Below are 17,769 nucleotides of genomic sequence, written 5' to 3' on the forward strand. Positions count from 1 at the left end.
AGTTTCAGGAATGGGAAAAAATGCCAAAGAACAAGCTTCTAGCAACCAGAAGCAATAAAAAATGAGACTTAAATAATGTGGAGACAAAAGCGACGCCCATATTTTTTCGCGCCAAATAAGACGCCCACATTATTTGGCGCCTAAATGCTTTTTGGCGCCAAAAATGACGCCACATCCGGAACGCCGACATTTTTGGCGCGAAATAACGTCAAAAAATGACGCAACTTCCGGCGATACGTATGACGCCGGAAACGGAAATAGAATTTTTGCGCCAAAAAAGTCCGCGCCAAGAATGACGCAATAAAATGAAGCATTTTCAGCCCCCGCGAGCCTAACAGCCCACAGGGAAAAAGTCAAATTTTAAGGTAAGAAAAAATGGTCAAATCAAAATGCATTATCCCAAATATGAAACTGACTGTCTGAAAATAAGGAAAGTTGAACATTCTGAGTCAAGGCAAATAAATGTTTGAATACATATATTTAGAACTTTATAAACAAAGTGCCCAACCATAGCTTGGAGTGTCACAGAAAATAAGACTTACTTACCCCAGGACACTCATCTACATATAGCAGATAGCCAAACCAGTACTGAAACGAGAATCAGCAGAGGTAATGGTATATATAAGAGTATATCGTCGATCTGAAAAGGGAGGTAAGAGATGAATCTCTACGACCGATAACAGAGAACCTATGAAATAGACCCCGTAGAAGGAGATCACTGCATTCAAATAGGCAATACTCTCCTCACATCCCTCTGACATTCACTGCACGCTGAGAGGAAAACCGGGCTCCAACTTGCTGCGGAGCGCATATCAACGTAGAATCTAGCACAAACTTACTTCACCACCTCCATCGGAGGCAAAGTTTGTAAAACTGAATTGTGGGTGTGGTGAGGGGTGTATTTATAGGCATTTTGAGGTTTGGGAAACTTTGCCCCTCCTGGTAGGAATGTATATCCCATACGTCACTAGCTCATGGACTCTTGCTAATTACATGAAAGAAATAGGGGTTAAGGAGCTACTTGTAAACAATTTAATACACTCCAGCAGGTAGAATGGATCATTGGGGAAAAAATAAAGGGGAGAACATTTGTTGGTGAAATGTCCCTTTAAGTAACACTTAGAAATATAAGAAAATGTTATAATATTGCAAAGTATTAAACTGTCCCCACTTGGCTGCTTCATAATGTCACCGACAGGTAAACTTTCCTTTAGAGACCTCTGCATGGGTACCCAATATATATATATATATATATATATATATTTTTTTTTTATTTTTTTTAATAGAACATAAGATTATGCCAGCTGGGTGGCATTCTGAAGTAGCTGGGTGGTGCAGATAAATATTATTTTAATATTAGCTCATTTTATCTTAAAGGGACAGTCAACACCAGAATTTTTGTTGTTTAAAAAGAAAGATAATCCCTTTAATACCCATTCCCCATTTTTGCATAACCAACACTGTTATAGAAATATAATTTTTACCTCTGTGATTACCTTGTATCTAAACCTCTGCAAAATGCCCCCTTATTTCAGTTCTTTTGACAGACTTGCATTTTAGCCAATCAGTGCTCACTCCACGGTAATTTTTCGTGCATGAGTTCAATGTTATCTATATGAAACATGTGAACTAATGCCCTCTAGTGGTCAAAATGCATTCAGATTAGAGGCAGTCTTCAAGGTCTAAGAAATTAGCAAACCTACTCCTAGGTTTAGCTTTCAACTAAGAATACCAAGACAACAAAGCAAAATTGGTGATAAAAGTAAATTGGAAAGTTGTTTAAAATTACATTTCTTATTTAAATCATGAAAGGTTTTTTGGACTTGACTGTCCCTTTAATACTGGTTTACATTTTAGTCGGTTGGTTAGTAAAATCAGCAGGATGGTGTGCCCATGAAATAAGGCCTAGGAAGAACACTGTGTAAGCACAAACATAATACAAAACCAAGGTAATACAGGTTTTATAACTAACAACCTATTTTACATAATATGATTTATTGTTATGACTATACAGGCACAGCCAGCATAAATGGATATTTTGTTAACAACCTTGCAAGTGAGCGACCTTGTGCATGGTTTCTTCGTTTCAGGATCCAGCACTCCGCAGTGTTTATTTGGGTCAAACTCTCTCTCTATTGGGCAAAACAAGATAAGTCATAAAAATAGCAGCAACATGCTTTAAAAATACAAATCTACATTACGCATCCCAAGAAGCATCATTCCAGTCAATGTCTCCACTATAGCTCTCAAACACAAACAAACATAGAAACATTGACTTAAGGATGGGCCATTAGCATTCATATATTTGTATTTACAATTTTCGGAAACAAATTAAACTAACTTTTATTCAAAACCCATTACACACAGACAGTGGTGGTAGTGCTAGAGGAATGAGTATCCTGACCATGATTCCTTTGCATTCAAACATAATTTAAATAAAAACGTTACAAACATTTTTGTTATTAATATAGATCGTGGACACAGACTTAATGAACCAACATAAAGGTTACAAAAAGATCAGTTAAACCACAACTGTGCATATTATTTTGAAACCTCATTTATATGCTGTGAGGCTAATTTGGCAATGAATCTCTTAATTAGCGCTGCAGAATCTGTTAACGCTCTACAAATACCTGTTAATAATAATAATAATAATAATTATTTGAGTTGTTAAAAAATGTGTAGTGATCCATAGTATACTAAAACAGGTATGACAGCAGTATATATTTTTATACACATATAAAAGGAAAGTTTAAGGAAGAGCCGGGGGTTGGTTGGTTGGATGTGTCAGTAGGTGCTCTTTTAATTATTGTTTATTCTTTTTGCTGACCCTTTATTGTTGAATGTGTTTTTATAATATATTTCATTCCTAGTTTTTATTGAAGAGTTTAACCCATTGGACATATTTGAATGTTTTGATTTTTTTTTCTTCAAATCCTAGTCCCTACAAAAACTAACAAGGGTTATAATTCAATTTCATGAATGTTGTAATGTTTTTCTGATCGTGTATAGTTACATTGGTCTATGATGGTGAATGGGCTACAGCTCTGAATCTTGCTCCATCTAATGTCATTGTATATATAATTGTTATATTTTTGGAGATTTTTTTTTTTAATATATAAGGAGGAGGTTTATGTGCTGTATGAATTTACTAAGCTTTAGATTCTATATTTTTCTTGGAATAAAAATTCAGTTATCTGTGTAACAGAATAGTACATTTTCAACCTGTAAAACAATATCTATACTTACTCCTTTATTGAACCACATGTCACAAATAGTAAATGTACTATATGGGGTACACTGTCCTGTTCCGTCTTGCAATAGGTAGAAACACTCCTAAGAATAGTATGGGCAACAATTATCTTCTGAAGCCAATAAGGGAAAGATATGTAAAAGGAATAGCCTTGATAAGGCAAACAGGGTAAATTTCCAGATCTAAGAATTTGAAAATCCACAGAATCCTTGCACCACTGTCATAGAAATGACAGCTTAAGAAACCTCATGTGCACAAAAAATTGCGGATTGAATAGTATCACTAGAAAAAACGTGTGCACATTTTTTTATTTTAAAATATGAGTATGAATGTGGTTATGTTCCAAATGGCCAACTTAAGGGCCTAGATCCTATCTTGGATCTCTTCAAGGGGAGTGTCTGTCCTAATAGAATCAGACAACGCATCAAACTAGTATGCCGCCGCACTAGTGACGGTAGCAATGCACACTGCAGGTTGCCATTGTAAACCCTGGTGTACATACATCTTCTTGAGTTACCCCTCTAATTTTTTGTCCATAGGATCCTTAAAAGAACAACTATCCTCTATGGGAATAGGGGTCCTCTTAGCCAGAGTGGAAATTGCCCCTTCCACTTTGGGAACTGTCTGCCAAGACTCCTTAATAGAAACTGCTATAGGAAACATCTTTTTAAATATAGGGGATGGAGAAAAAGGGATAACCGGTCTCTCCCATTCCTTAGCAATAATCTCAGTAGCTCGATATGGTACAGGAAAAACCTCCACTAAGGAAGGTACATCAAAATATTTGTTTAGCTTACTAGATTTCTTAGGATTAACTACGACCATAGTGTCACTGTCGTCCAATGTAGCTAAAACCTCCTTGAGTAACAGATGGAGGTGTTCTAGCTTAAACCTGAAAGATACAACTTCAGTATCAGCAGGAGGAATTACACTCTCAGATGCTACCGAAGTATCCTCCTCCTCAGGCTTCTGGGAGGGGGCGTTCGAAATAGCAGCAACTGCATCAGCAACCTCGCTAACTGAATGTTTATTTTTTCTCTTGCGTTTTCCCTGCACCATGGGAAAAGCAGACAACGCATCAGAAACTGCAGAAGACATGAGGGAAGCAATGTCTTGCAACGTAACTCCAGGAGAAGTTAGGGGGGAAGCGTAGGGCACTGCATGTGTGGGCGGTAAAATTTGTGACGCTTGAGGAGAAAGCTGGCGCATATATTGAACATTGTCATTCGACTCCTGAACAGCATCCGCCTTAGAAAATGTTGGCTCAGAATAAAAGTTTATCCCTATAATTTAAAGTTCTCTCAATACATGAAGAACAGAAAGGGATTGGTGGTTCCACATTGGCATCAAAACATAAAGAACAATTGACATTTTGCAAAGCCTCTTGGTCCATTCTAACTCACAATGGATCAAACTATCAAAAAAAAAAAAAAAAAATGTATCTTTTTATAAGTTTTTAAAAGAGCTTTATTTATAACAATGTCATACATGGCATATGGTAAATAAGTAAAAGAACAAAGCACATAACTTAGGATTATACAATATTGCATATTAACTTTGTGCTGCAGGCTGCCGTCTGTCCAATAACACAATCCATGCATAGTCTATTTTCAATGTCGTACTCCGGTCCACATTTCTTCTTGCAATTGGTAAAAGCATCTACAGAGTCCAGGCAACATAAGATCAACATAACCCAGTTTCAGGCTTAGAATGTATGTAATAGTAATATTTGAGCTATTTTGAATTCTGTCATGAATGCCGATTTTTCCTAAAGTCCAGATTAGGTTTTCTGGGCACTACGTGTCTAGTTAACAAATATCTAACCATCTTTACACTGTCAACAAGATTCAAAGCACATATACATCTCTAAGTGGGGAATGTAGAAATCTATAAGCTGGGTCTAGCCTCTTTATGTTGTGTGCCTAAGCTTACATTTGGTGTGCGCTACTGTTCATTAAGTTTTAGGGATATATTGTTTCCACATGATTATAATTAATTCATGTGTTTCTGTGGTTCCTGACTGTAAATGGTGATATCTCTCCATCTGGAGAAGATTTTCTACTTGTGTTCTCCATTCCATAACTGTAGAAGTCGCGTTCGACGTCCAGTATTTTGGGATTAACGTTTTAGCACTATTGATCATCAAAGTCAGTAGGAGTCTGGCTATGTTATTTCCGAGTTTAGGGAGAGATAGATAAAAGAGGATTAATGGGTCGTTTGGCAATTGTTTCTCTATTATATCAGACATCTGTCTAATCGCCCCCAACCAGAATGTATCAAGTCTGCTACAGCTCCACTATATGTGTGTTGGGCTACCCTCTTCTCCGCAGCCCCTCCAGCATTTGTTGTTTGCTGTTTTATATATTTTGTGTAGTCTGCTGTAAGTGTGGTACCACCTCATGAGGAATTTGTAATTTGTTTCCAATACTCTAACAGAGATTGATGATTTTTTAGCTGCAAGGAATGTCTTTTGCCAATCCTTTACAGCTATATCCGTTCCCAATTCTTTTTCCCACGCTCTAGTATACGCGGGCAGCTTTTGTGTATCTAATATCAATAACCTTTTATATCATATAGAAGTTAAGTGTCTGGGGGTAGTGTTGGATAGGCAGAGTGTTTCAAAATGGGTTAATTTTCTGGTCAGATACTGTTTTCTGGGATGGGTGTTTATGAAGTGACATATTTGTGTGTAGGAGTACCAATTTATAGGTATATCTGGGTGGGTTTCTGAAATGGTTGCCAGTGATTTAGGTTTCCTGTCTTGAAGGAATATTGATATGATTCTGTTTTTGATGTGACTCCCAGACTCCAACTGAGTGTCTTTGTGGTTCCACGGGAGAGCAAGGTTGTTGCATATAGGCAGCATGGGGGAGAGGACATTGGATATGTGAGAAGTGTTTGTCAATTTGTCCCAAGTCTGAAAGAACTCATCTAACAGCTGGTATGGTATTGTTGTATGATTGCAGGCCTCTGCATAGCGGGGAGCCACGCTGCGACTCCGGCATTGTTCAGTCCCAATATGTGTATCTATTTGGACCCATTGCTTATGGTTATTATTTGTGCACCACTCTATTAGTTTTTGTAGGGCTATTGCTGTTTTGTAAGCGTGTATATTTGGGACTCCCAACCCCCCCCTTTCTCTGGGTAAGTACATTGTTTGTTTTGCAATTTTTGGTTTAATTCCCTGCCATATGAATTGTTCTATTAATGACTGAATTTTAGGTAGGTTTTGGTGTGGAAGTTGAATGGGGGTAGTTTGTAGCAAATATAATAGTCTGGGAAGGACATTCATTTTTATTACATTTATTCCGCCTAGCCAAGAGATAGACTTGTTCCTCCAGATCGAAAGGTCTGCGGTTAAGGCGACTTCTAGGGTTTTATAATTAGCCTGAAATATTACTTTGGGGTCTGGTGCTAAGTAGATACCCAGTTATTTAAGTTTTAATTTTTGTATTTTTAAGGGACAATTTTGTGCTAGTTGGTGAAACAGAGTTTATCCATATGTTATATTCAGCATCTCCGATTTTGTAGCATTTATTAGAAAATTTGACACTTTTCCATAGCTTTTAAATTTTTCTAGGGTTGTAGGCAGGGACATTTCTATTTCCGAGAGTGTAAGTAGGACATCGTCCGCATAACGCTAATTTATGTTCAGAGTTGCCTATCTGTATACCTTTGATCTGTGCATTGTTTCTAGTTTTTTGTGCCAGCACCTCTATGGATAATGCGAAAAGTACCAGTGAAAGTGGGCATCCCTGTCTTGTTCCATTTTTAATGTAAAACTTGTCTGCTAACAGACCGTTTACCTTAATCTTGGCCATAGGACGTGTGTAAAGAGAGAAAGCATGATTAATAAATCTGTCTCCGAATTTCATTTTATGCATTACTGCTTTTAAGAATAGCCAATTTACCCTGTCAAAAGCTTTCTCTGTGTCGGTGGAGATCAGGACCGCTGGTATTTTGTTGTTTTTAACATGGGATATAAGTTGCAATGCTTTTAGGGTGTTATCCTTTGCCTCTCTTCCTGGTATAAAACCTACTTGATCTGTATTTATTAGTTTGGGTAAGAATTGGTTTATTCTATTGGCCAAGATTTTAGCGAAAATTTTGATATCCGAATTCAGTAATGAAATCGGACAGAAATGCTCGGGTCTATTTGGTTCCTTCCCTGGCTTTGGCAAGACGGTGATATGGGATTCTAACATGGTTTCTGAAAAAACGTTTGTGACTAGGAGCGAATTAAACATGTTTGCTAGGGGAGATAAAAGATGTTGTGGGTATGTTGGATAATACTTCATACTAAATCCCTCTGGGCCCGGGCTTTTTCCACTGGGCATTGTTTTTATCACATTTTTTATTTCTTCTATAGTTATAAGGAGGTCCAAGCATTCAGACTCCTTTTTTTCTAGTGTAGGTAAATCTAGATCCAATAGGGAATTCTCAATACACTGTGGTGTGGTTGTGTCCTGTATGTTGTACAGAGATGTATAATATTGTCTGAATGTCTCTGCAATATATTTACTGTCTTTGTGTATGTCCCCTTGAGTATCCTTAATGTAGTGGATATGTGTGTTAAGTTGGAGTCGTCTCAAAGCTTTTGCCAGTGATGAGCCTGTCTTGTCTTTTACCCCATAGTATTTTTGTTTTAGTAGGGCAGATTTTCTTTGAAATTCCTTTGTGAGATAATTCTTAAGGGATTGTCTGGTTCGTGTGAAGGATTCTAGTATGTCGGTGGATTGTGGGCTTCGCTTATGCTCCTTTTCCCAGCATCCTATTTGTGCCAGAGTGGAGTTTAGGAAGTGTCTGTTCTCTCTCTTTTCTCTCGCTTTATGGGCTATGAATTCCCCTCTAACTACACACTTGTGTGCCTCCCAAACAGTCAATGGGGTTATTTCCTCTGAGTCATTTTCTTTAAAATAATTACCTAGGGTGATGTCTATTGCTTGTTTAGTTAGGGTGTTCCCCAGCATATATTCATCTAACCTCCATATATAAGGTCTATGTGGTATGTCTGGCCAGTCTACTGCACATTGCACAGGGGCATGATCTGACCATGTGATGGGCAGAATCTTGGATTCTGTGATCATGGATAGACCTGTCTGATCAGCAAGTATGTAGTCTATTCTGGTAAACGTATTGTGTGGGTTCGAGTAGAATGTGTAGTCTTTGGTATGTGTATTTATTGTTCTCCACACATCATGTAATTTCAGTGGGTGTATATAATTTTTAATAATCTTAATCACTCGCTTAGGCGTACTAGTAGTTCCTGTGGATGTGTCTATCTGTGGCTCTAGTGGCAGATTGAAGACCCCGCCGAGAAACAATGTCCCTTTAGCATGTACCAAAAGTGAGTGACATATGGTTTTAAAAAGGTGGTGCTGATCTTTGTTAGGTAGGTATACATTCGCCAGCGTAACTGGTCTGTTAAATAGGAGACCTACCAAGATTATATATCTTCTGTTTTTGTCTTTTTCTATGTATGTGGCCTGAAACTGAACTGAGTTCTTAAATAAAATACCCACTCCTCCTTTTTTGGAGGTGCCCGAGGCCAGGTATGTGGATCTATATTTGTGGTTTAGAAATCTTGGCTCTCTACCTCTCTTAAAATGAGTTTAATGCAAAAAAAGAATGTCACCTGTGGCTTTGTATAAGTCCCTGAAAACCACTGATCTTTTTCCGGGCTATTTAAGCCTTTTACGTTCACAGTTGCGAGTGTGAGTGGGTGCAAATTTGACATCTTCCTGTTTTGATAACTCAAGGCTTACTTGGTAGGATTGTGTATTTGTGTCTCAAAAGTGCCCGTTTTCTTAGGTAGTGGTGTTGTAGTCTGGGGTGATTAACCGGCAGTACTATACTAATACAGGCCTCACAGACCGTACAATAGTTCTATTAACAAAACTAACAGTGAAGCAGTGTATGATTCTCAAATCCTTCTCAGTCAGGAGTCAAAAGTGACAATATAAACTGTTGCTGTAATAATACAACAAACAATAAGCAATCATAAGTATTATAACAGTAAACTCGATTATAAGGGTAGTATCCCCACCCCCAAAACATATTCTGAAACATGTTTTAACTTAAGATAAATATACGACCTTTAGCTACAAAAGCACGCTCAGATGATCAGTCCAGGTTGGAGAAAGCCCCGAGTCAGGTGGCTGTCAAGTCCGTTAATTGCACCCCTGTTGGGGAATGATGATTTGATTGTTCCATCTGTGATGCCGTGTAAGTGGGGCTGTCCAGCTGTGGTTTCTCTCTGATGCAGGACTGTTCTCCTTCCGGGTGTGGAATGTTGATTTGCAGGACCTTATTAAAGTGGGGGAGGTCGTCCAGGTTTTTAAATATGGCAGTAGCATTGTTTTTGGTAGCGATAATGCTGACAGGGAAGCCCCATCTGTATGGGATCTTTTGCTCTCTTAGTACTGATGTGATGACATGTAGCTCCCTTCTCTTCTGAAGCATTGTCGGGCAAAGGTCCACAAATATCTGTATATGGTTGCCTGCATGGGTGAACTGTTTCTGCCTAGCATGTCGGAGGATTTCTTCTCTATCTTGTAATTGAGGAGTTTTAAGATTATGTCCCTAGGTGGTGCTTTTAGCGGTGGCTTTGCTCGTAGGGCTCTATGCGCTCTCTCAATACAAATGTCAGGAGAGCTGCTGAACAGGTCTTGGAGGTATCCCTCTATAGCGGCCTGCTGAACTGATTCTGGGACACTGCATATGCGTAGATTATTACGTCTGCCCCTATTGTCCAGATCTTCAACTCTCTCAAGCAAGTTTTGAATAGTTTCTTCTTGCTCATAGGCTAGTTTAGACATATGTTTTATATCAATAAAGGTGGTATTGTGGTTCTCTTCTAAGGCTGAAACTCTGTTAGTAACTTTTGACAAAACTTTTTTAAGTTCACCGTACCAACTTTTAACTTTTCCAATAATTTCCTTTATATTATCCGTTGTACAAAGAGCTCTTAGGTCATCTTTGGTTAGTTATGTATTGGTCGCCGAGGCAGGTGATGATTGTTGTAGTGCCGCAGGCTCTTGATTTGTTATTCGATCCATTGTTGGATTTGTAGGGACTGACTCCTGTGGTTTTAGGTACTGTTGGATTAGTTGCGTTTATCTGGCCTATTTAATTTGCAGCCAGGCATGACCGCAGGGAGAGAGCAAAAGAAAGGGAGATGTTCTAGTGAAGTGGTTAACCACTGTGAACGCAGCAGCAAAGCTGTGCCAGAGAGCTGGAGTGTGCAGGATCTAGTATACGCTGGTCAGGTGTTTCTTATAGCTGAGCAACTCTAATTGCACTTTCTGCTGTGGGAGGTCTAGACCTCTGCAGTTAAGTTAGCCAGATATGTATATTTCATGGGGTGAATGCTTCTCTGTATGCAGGGTTTCCTAACAAAGTGTATCTTGCTAATCCCCCTGTTGTTGCTTTTTATCCCCCTGACACAGTGTTATTAGTGTGCTAGGCGCTATTAGAGATCAGGGCTGAGGAATCTGCTTTCCTGCGCAACTCCCGTCTGTAACCTGCTGTTGCTCTGTATAATTGCGATGAGACTGCCTATGGTTCTGTGCGTATAGGATATCTTATCCTCTTCCCTTCTCTCCTACAACTCAGGCAGTGATACAGAGCCCGCTCTCACCTCCCGCCACAGCTTGTTATGCTGAGAATCCCTCTCTGTGTCAAGAGCCATTTCCGTTCGCAGCGTGGAGGCCGCAAGTGCCGTTCTTGGCTTTCCTTCCACGTATGGCTCCCTTATTACGCTGTACCTTCCTAAGACCTCTCTTGGTGCACTCTTAGTTGTTTGCAGAAACTCCCTGCTCGTTTTTTATGGCGGCTAAGTAGCTATTTTTATTACGTTAGGGTAGTGGGGCCTAGGAGCTGGTGTCTTAAAGGGACATTATACACTCATTTTTTCTTTGCATAAATGTTTTGTAGATGATCTATTTATATAGCCCATGAAGTTTTTTTTTTTTTAAAAATGTTTAGTTTTGCTTATTTTTAAATAACATTGCTCTGATTTTCAGACTCCTAACCAAGCCCCAAAGTTTTATGTGAATACCGTCAGCTACTTTCTCCAGCTTGCTCCTGTTTGTGTAAAGGGCCTTTTCATATGCAAAAGAAGGGGGAGGGGGGAGTGTCTTATTTCCCACTTGCAGTGGGCTTTCCAGCTACCTTTTCAACAAAGCTAAACTGAGAGCTTCTAAGTAAGTTTTTAAACAGTTTTATACTGGATTTTTATATTAGTATCTGTGCATCTTATTCTTTATAGTAGTGTCTATTACATGCAGTTATATGAAAATGAGTGTATGTTGTCCTTTTAAGTGGCCATTTCCCTGCGCGGCCAAGCTCCGCCCCAAAAGATCAAATTTTTAAATAAAAATTAAAAACAGAAAAACGTTACTGTCACTTTAAATTTTAAACCGCAACTTTTCTATTTTTTATATGCAGAGAGGCCTAAATAACTAAACAATACTGCTGATCACCTCTACAACTCAGCTTACTTTGCTGAGGTGCCTACCTGCCCTGCTGACAGCGGCTCTTCCTGTGCAGAAGCCGTTCCATCTAGCAAAAAATCCGGACTTGGCAGCAGTTATAGAAAACCGGTCTCCGGTCCTAGAAACGCATGCTTTTAGAAAAACATGCGTAATCGAAATTTAGACTGTACTCTCTTTCCCTCCGGTCACTAGGAAGTGATGGAAAAGTGGCACGCAACACAAACTGCCGCCCCTCATAGCTCCGCCCATCATGGGCGTCTCAGAAAAAAATCTCCCGGTCGGCATCTTGTTTCTAAAGTAAAACTGCCGGGAGCAGTGAAAAACACCTAAAACCCAGAGCCTACATTACTCCTCAGCGCCAGTGCCTGCATCCAAGCTGTCTACATAATGTCTTGTTATCCATAGGAGAATTTATGTTTTTTGCAATAAAGTGCCCAAACGTTTACTGAGTCCTTTATATATATATGTCCCATCACTTGTAAATAAAGTGCCCAAACTTTTTCTTTATTATCCCAGAAAAATTAAAGTCCGCACTTACCTCATAATTCTGCCAGACAGCAAGGCAGCTCACCAGGTTTGAGAGGTCCTCTTCCTCACTTGAACCTATGGAAAAAGAGATAAAAGCTGAGAAATTTTGCTCAGGCTTTCAGAGTTAGGGCAGCATCAGTATATGGGAGGCGCAGTGAGAATTATGTCCCACAAGTTCCCATTGCTCTAAAGCCACCACTGCTCTACTGAAGAGACTGATATGGACTACGGCTACACCCTAGGACAAAGCAGCACAATCTTGCACTACTTAAAAAATAATAAAAAAAAACTTTCTTGAAGAATCTTTTCTAACACCTAACTTTACTACTTCCTTGCTCTAACATAGGCAAAGAGAATGATTGGGGTGGGAAGGAAGGGAGGTGATATTTAACAGCTTTGCTGTGGTGCTCTTTGCCACCTCCTGCTGGGCAGGAGTGATATTGCCATTAGTAATTAGATGATTCATGGACTCATCGTGTCATTAGAAAGAAAGTACATTTATCATTTTTCTTTCTTCTGTAGTCATCAAATCTGCTACTGGTCTTACAGAGATATGACAGTTTTGAACACTTCCTTTTTCACAATCATTTTATCAGATACTGTTTTGGGCTGAAATAATCCATATGTTGTCTCCATTTAGGTTAGAAGGGAAATCCTTTTTTTTAGGTTCCACAAATATCTGAGTGTTCTACATTCCACATATCTGTCAATAACTTTATAATAATATTTGTTTTCCAGTCAAATACATTCAAGATTCACTTAGAATATTTGCTGAAAGGTTAACAATGACTCAATATTCCTAAAATAGGTGTATTGACAAAATCTAGGACTGGAGACAACCTGTCCAAAATTACTAGGCTAAATCTGGAAACTTATACAACAAGATGATGTTGGTCAGGTGAAAAAAAGACAAACAAAACATCTAAGTTAGTGCAGTGCATCTGAGCAATCAGAAGTAATACTTTAATGAGACTCAGTCAATCCTTGGAAGACACAAAAGTTTTGTAGATGACCTATGGAATCTTCTAGCTTTCTTGAATAAGGGACCCAAAAATGTTATGAAAGTTTTGATGATGCTTCCAGATAAAAAGGCATGCGTAAACAGAAATCTCAGGTTTATTCATTCTGCACCTAGAATTACTTGCTCAAAATCTTCTGATTCTGAAAGCTAATAATCAGTTAATTGAGCCTTAAAGGGACAGTCTACACCAGAATTTTTATTGTTTTAAAAGATAGATAATCCCTTTGTTGCCCATTTCCCAGTTTTGCATAACCAACACAGTTATATTAATATACTTTAAACCTATGTGATTATCTTGTATCTAAGCCTCTGCAAACTGCTCCTTTATTTCAGTTCTTTTGACAGACTTGCAGTTTAACCAATCAGTGCCTGCTCCCAGATTACTTAACGTGCACAAGCACAGTGTTATCTATATGAAATACGTGAACTAACACCCTCTAGTGGTGAAAAACTGTTAAAATGCATTCTGAAAAGAGGTGGTCTTCAATGTCTAAGAAATTAGCATATGAACCTCCCAGGTTAAGCTTTCAACTAAGAATATCAAGAGAACAAAGCAAAATGGGTGATAAAAGTAAATTGTTTAAAATTACATGCTCTATCTGAATCATAAAAGTTTATTTTGGCCTAGACTGTCCCTTTAACAAGTGTGAAAGTTAGGAGAACTTAAACCATCATCACAAATAGAAAAACCCCCCATTAAATCTGAAATCACTGACCATGATTTCTTTAATTTACCTCTACTAGCTACAGTAAGAACACATTGTAACATATCTGCATTCTTTCTAATAGCAAACTTCAATGCTATTCAATTCAATAGACTATACAATAGCTGATTTCTTGAACTTGGATCTAAACAACTATACTGTCCATACATTTAAACTACTGCTAGTAATACAACAATATATATATATATAGTCCAGCATGATAAGACTTTATCACTGGTTTTCAAACCGGTCCTCAGGCCTCCCCAACAGGCCAGATTTTCAGTATCACCATGGATGAGAGCAGATAAAATAACCATGTTTATTAATCATTTAATTAATATATTAGGGAGGCCCGATGACAGTTTTGAAAACCAGTGGGCTACAGGATAACCTGGTTTAAAAATGAGCAACCATCTTGTTCTGACCTTTGCACTTTCCCAACAAATTACAGTAAATATCTAAAAAAGGGTCCTTACCTTAACTAACACAAACATGACAACCATATTACTTCCAAAAGAATCCATTTAAGTTCCTGATCCTGGAAAAAGCTTGTCCTCTATCTCCACTGCAAGATACATCCAATGTGGCAATGTCACCACAACACTGAAAATTAAAAACTGCAAAAAATAGTGTGAGAAAAGTTCTGAAGCATTACATGTGTGACCCAGAATACATGGAGGCAGTCTAAAGCATGTCTAGGTTTCAAGGCCAAACTGGGAGAAAGAAAGCAAACACGGGAAAGCCTATGTCCAAATTTCTGGAGGACAGGAACAAAAAAGACATTACAGTCATGATGGGCATTCAATAATATGTATGTGTATAGATCTCTCTCTTATACATTCACACACATATATTGCACTCAAATTTCGAAAGCAATATTAGACTTCAAAGTCAACTAAAAAAGTGTTGCTAAAATAACAGCTCCTGGACTTTCATCATGTATCTGTACAACAAACCACAGACGTATGTTTTGGCACAGTGGGCTAAGGGTTCTATTTGTATGCAGAAAATCCTTGGCGATTCTGTCTCTCAAAGGGTGACAGAGACAACTAGACATGGTACATAGCCCATTGTGCCTTAGAGGGATATAGTTGTAGCTCCGCTGATGAGGTCCACACAGGCTGTATAAATCCTTTGTTCAGAAGAGGTTAGCTTGGTATTTCAGTGCTGAATTGTCCTTCGGAAAGGGATCAAGAAAGTTTTCTTCTGTGAAAAGTACATATGAACTGAAAGAGCTTGCACCAAGTGTGGGCACCACTTTTCATTCTTAGAACAGGGGTACAGCAACTCCACACTATACAGACCAATGAGCAGTGCACACCTGTCATAAAACAATGCGTTTGTACACTGTTATGAAATGGTCAACAGCACATTTCAGGCTTACCACCCACTTCATCAGATAGAATGAGTGTCAGTTACAAGCATGTATGACAAACAAGACTCTACATCTCATAAAATCAAACACGGTGTAAAGCAAAATAATTAAACCCATTCATATCAAGAGTAACCTTAAAGTATCTGATATCAAAAACATCATCATACTATTTTCACAAATTAAAACAACTGCATTGCTGTCTTGCTTCCTGAATGGCTGATCAAACTTATTTGATAAAAATAAACAGTGAAGTGGTCACACAAGCATTATTAAAAAGAATAACAACACACTATTTACAAATGGGATATTGTTACATTTTTTAAAACACCACCTACCTGAAAGTCTCTTGAAGGGCTTGTTAGTGCTTTTGGTGCCATTTTGGTGCTTCTTATCGAGAGAAGCTATTCCTTTCCCATTCAGGATTTTCTCTGGTGATGGAGGAACAGGCTTGGGGACCGGGGGCTGCTTTGTCACAGACGAAACTGAAGATGCCACAATGGAAGAGGAGTTGGTGGTAGAATTCATTTTAATGTTGGCACTATCTGCTTTCACAAGGTTTGGGATTTTCTCGAGGCTGACTACTGGGACAGGGACACTGGAAAACAGAATGCAAAAAATGTTTAAGATTGTATTAAACAGTGCTTCATGCATTGTATATTAGTATTAACAGTGTGGTTTCAAATGTATTACTCATTTGATGCAAGCCGTTTTTTTTTCTTTAATAAAAAAACATTACGTTATGAGACCACAACCATCTTTCTCAAAGAAATCATTTGGATGCAAGGTTTGTGGTCTTGCAAAAACCAGCAAAGGAAGATTTCTGTTTTGCCTCATGAAAGAAAATAAGTACAAAAAAGCCAGGTGTGTGATCAACACTAATGCTTTTTTTTTTTTTTTGGGTGGGGGTAAAAATGAAAGTCTGGCGAGAAAAAGGTAACAACAAAAATTAATAATGAAAATAAATTCATTATTAATATTAAAGCATTAATATAATAGGGACAATACAACAAACGCTGGACTACAAGTAGTAAGCTTATACATTCATTCAGATCCAACTACTAAACTTTTTACTTATTATAAACTTAATATAGAATATTGAGAATCCAGTAAGATACAGCTAAATGTTTTTTGCCTTATAAAGTCATGTTTATCTACCTATCTATATACACACACACATATATATATATAAGCCAGAGCCAATAGTAAATAATGCAGAAAACATACTGATACTCACTAGACTGTAAAACAATGTTAATTTTGAAAGTAAATTTTGATTTAGTCTTAGTCATAGGGGTCAATTTATGTAAGTGCGAGCAGGCATGATTCGATGTAGCGTATAATGTCCGCCGCACATCGGTAAATGCAGACAGCATACGCTGTCGGCATTTAGCATTGCACAAGCAGTTCTTTTGCAATGCCGCCCCATGCAGATTCGCAGCCAATCGCCGCTAGCAGGGGGTGTCAATCATTCACAGCCAATCGGCTGCTAGCGGGGGGTGTCAATCAGCCCAATCGTATAGGATCGGGCGGATTGATGTCCGCAGCCTCACAGCAGGTGGACAAGTTATGGAGCAGCAGTCTTTAGAACAATGCTGCATAACTGCTGTTTCCGGCGAAACAGGGGCATCAAACTCCATTCGGAGCTGGATAATTTGGCCCCATAGTCTTTTGACTAAAATGCCATTTAGTTTTAGTCATCTGAATTGTTTTTGTTTTAGTCGACTAAATATCATAATGCATTATATAACCATTTCTCTAGAATTTCCAAACTCATCTATATACTCTGGAGAAAAACATAAATAATGCTTACCAGATAATTTAATTTACTTCTGTATAAGTAGAGTCCACGGCTTCATTCCTTACTGTTGGGAAATACTGAACCTGGCCACCAGGAGGAGGCAAAGACATCCCGGTCAAACGCTTAAATAGATCTCCCACTTCCCCCAGTCATTCTGCCGAGGGAACAAGGAACAGTAGGATAAATATCAGGGTATAAAAGGTGCCAGAAGAGAAAAGGAAATTTATGCTTACCTGATAAATGTATTTCTTTTACGATATAACGAGTCCACGGATTTCATCCTTACTTGTGGGATTACGCCTCCTGGTCAGCAGGAGGAGGCAAAGAGCTCCACAGCAGAGCTGTATATATAGCTCCTCCCTTCCCTCCCACTCCAGTCATTCAACTGAAGTTAGGAAGAGAAAGGAAAAGCCAAGGAGCAGAGGTGACTGAAGTTTAACAAAATATAAAGACCTGTCTTAGAAAATGACGGGGCAGGCCGTGGACTCGTCATATCGTAAAAGAAATATATTTATCAGGTAAGCATAAATTTCCTTTTCTTTTACAAGATATGACGAGTCCACGGATTTCATCCTTACTTGTGGGATACAATACC

The 17,769-nt window shown here is 38.5% G+C and overlaps 1 protein-coding gene across 3 annotated transcripts in view; it reads right to left on the reverse strand.

The window, feature by feature from the left end:
• Window positions 1–17,769, reverse strand: part of ATXN7L1 (ataxin 7 like 1) — a 746,759-nt gene that overhangs the window by 254,735 nt on the left and 474,255 nt on the right. For all 3 annotated transcript variants that reach the window (XM_053716561.1, XM_053716562.1, XM_053716563.1), the window contains 2 exons: window positions 15,712–15,971; window positions 2,050–2,132 (listed from right to left, as the gene is read on the reverse strand). In XM_053716561.1, coding sequence (XP_053572536.1) covers window positions 2,050–2,132; window positions 15,712–15,971 — 343 coding nt within the window. The remainder of the gene's footprint in view (window positions 1–2,049; window positions 2,133–15,711; window positions 15,972–17,769) is intronic.

This window comes from Bombina bombina, chromosome 6 (genome assembly GCF_027579735.1).
Source record: "Bombina bombina isolate aBomBom1 chromosome 6, aBomBom1.pri, whole genome shotgun sequence".
Lineage (NCBI taxonomy): Eukaryota > Metazoa > Chordata > Amphibia > Anura > Bombinatoridae > Bombina > Bombina bombina.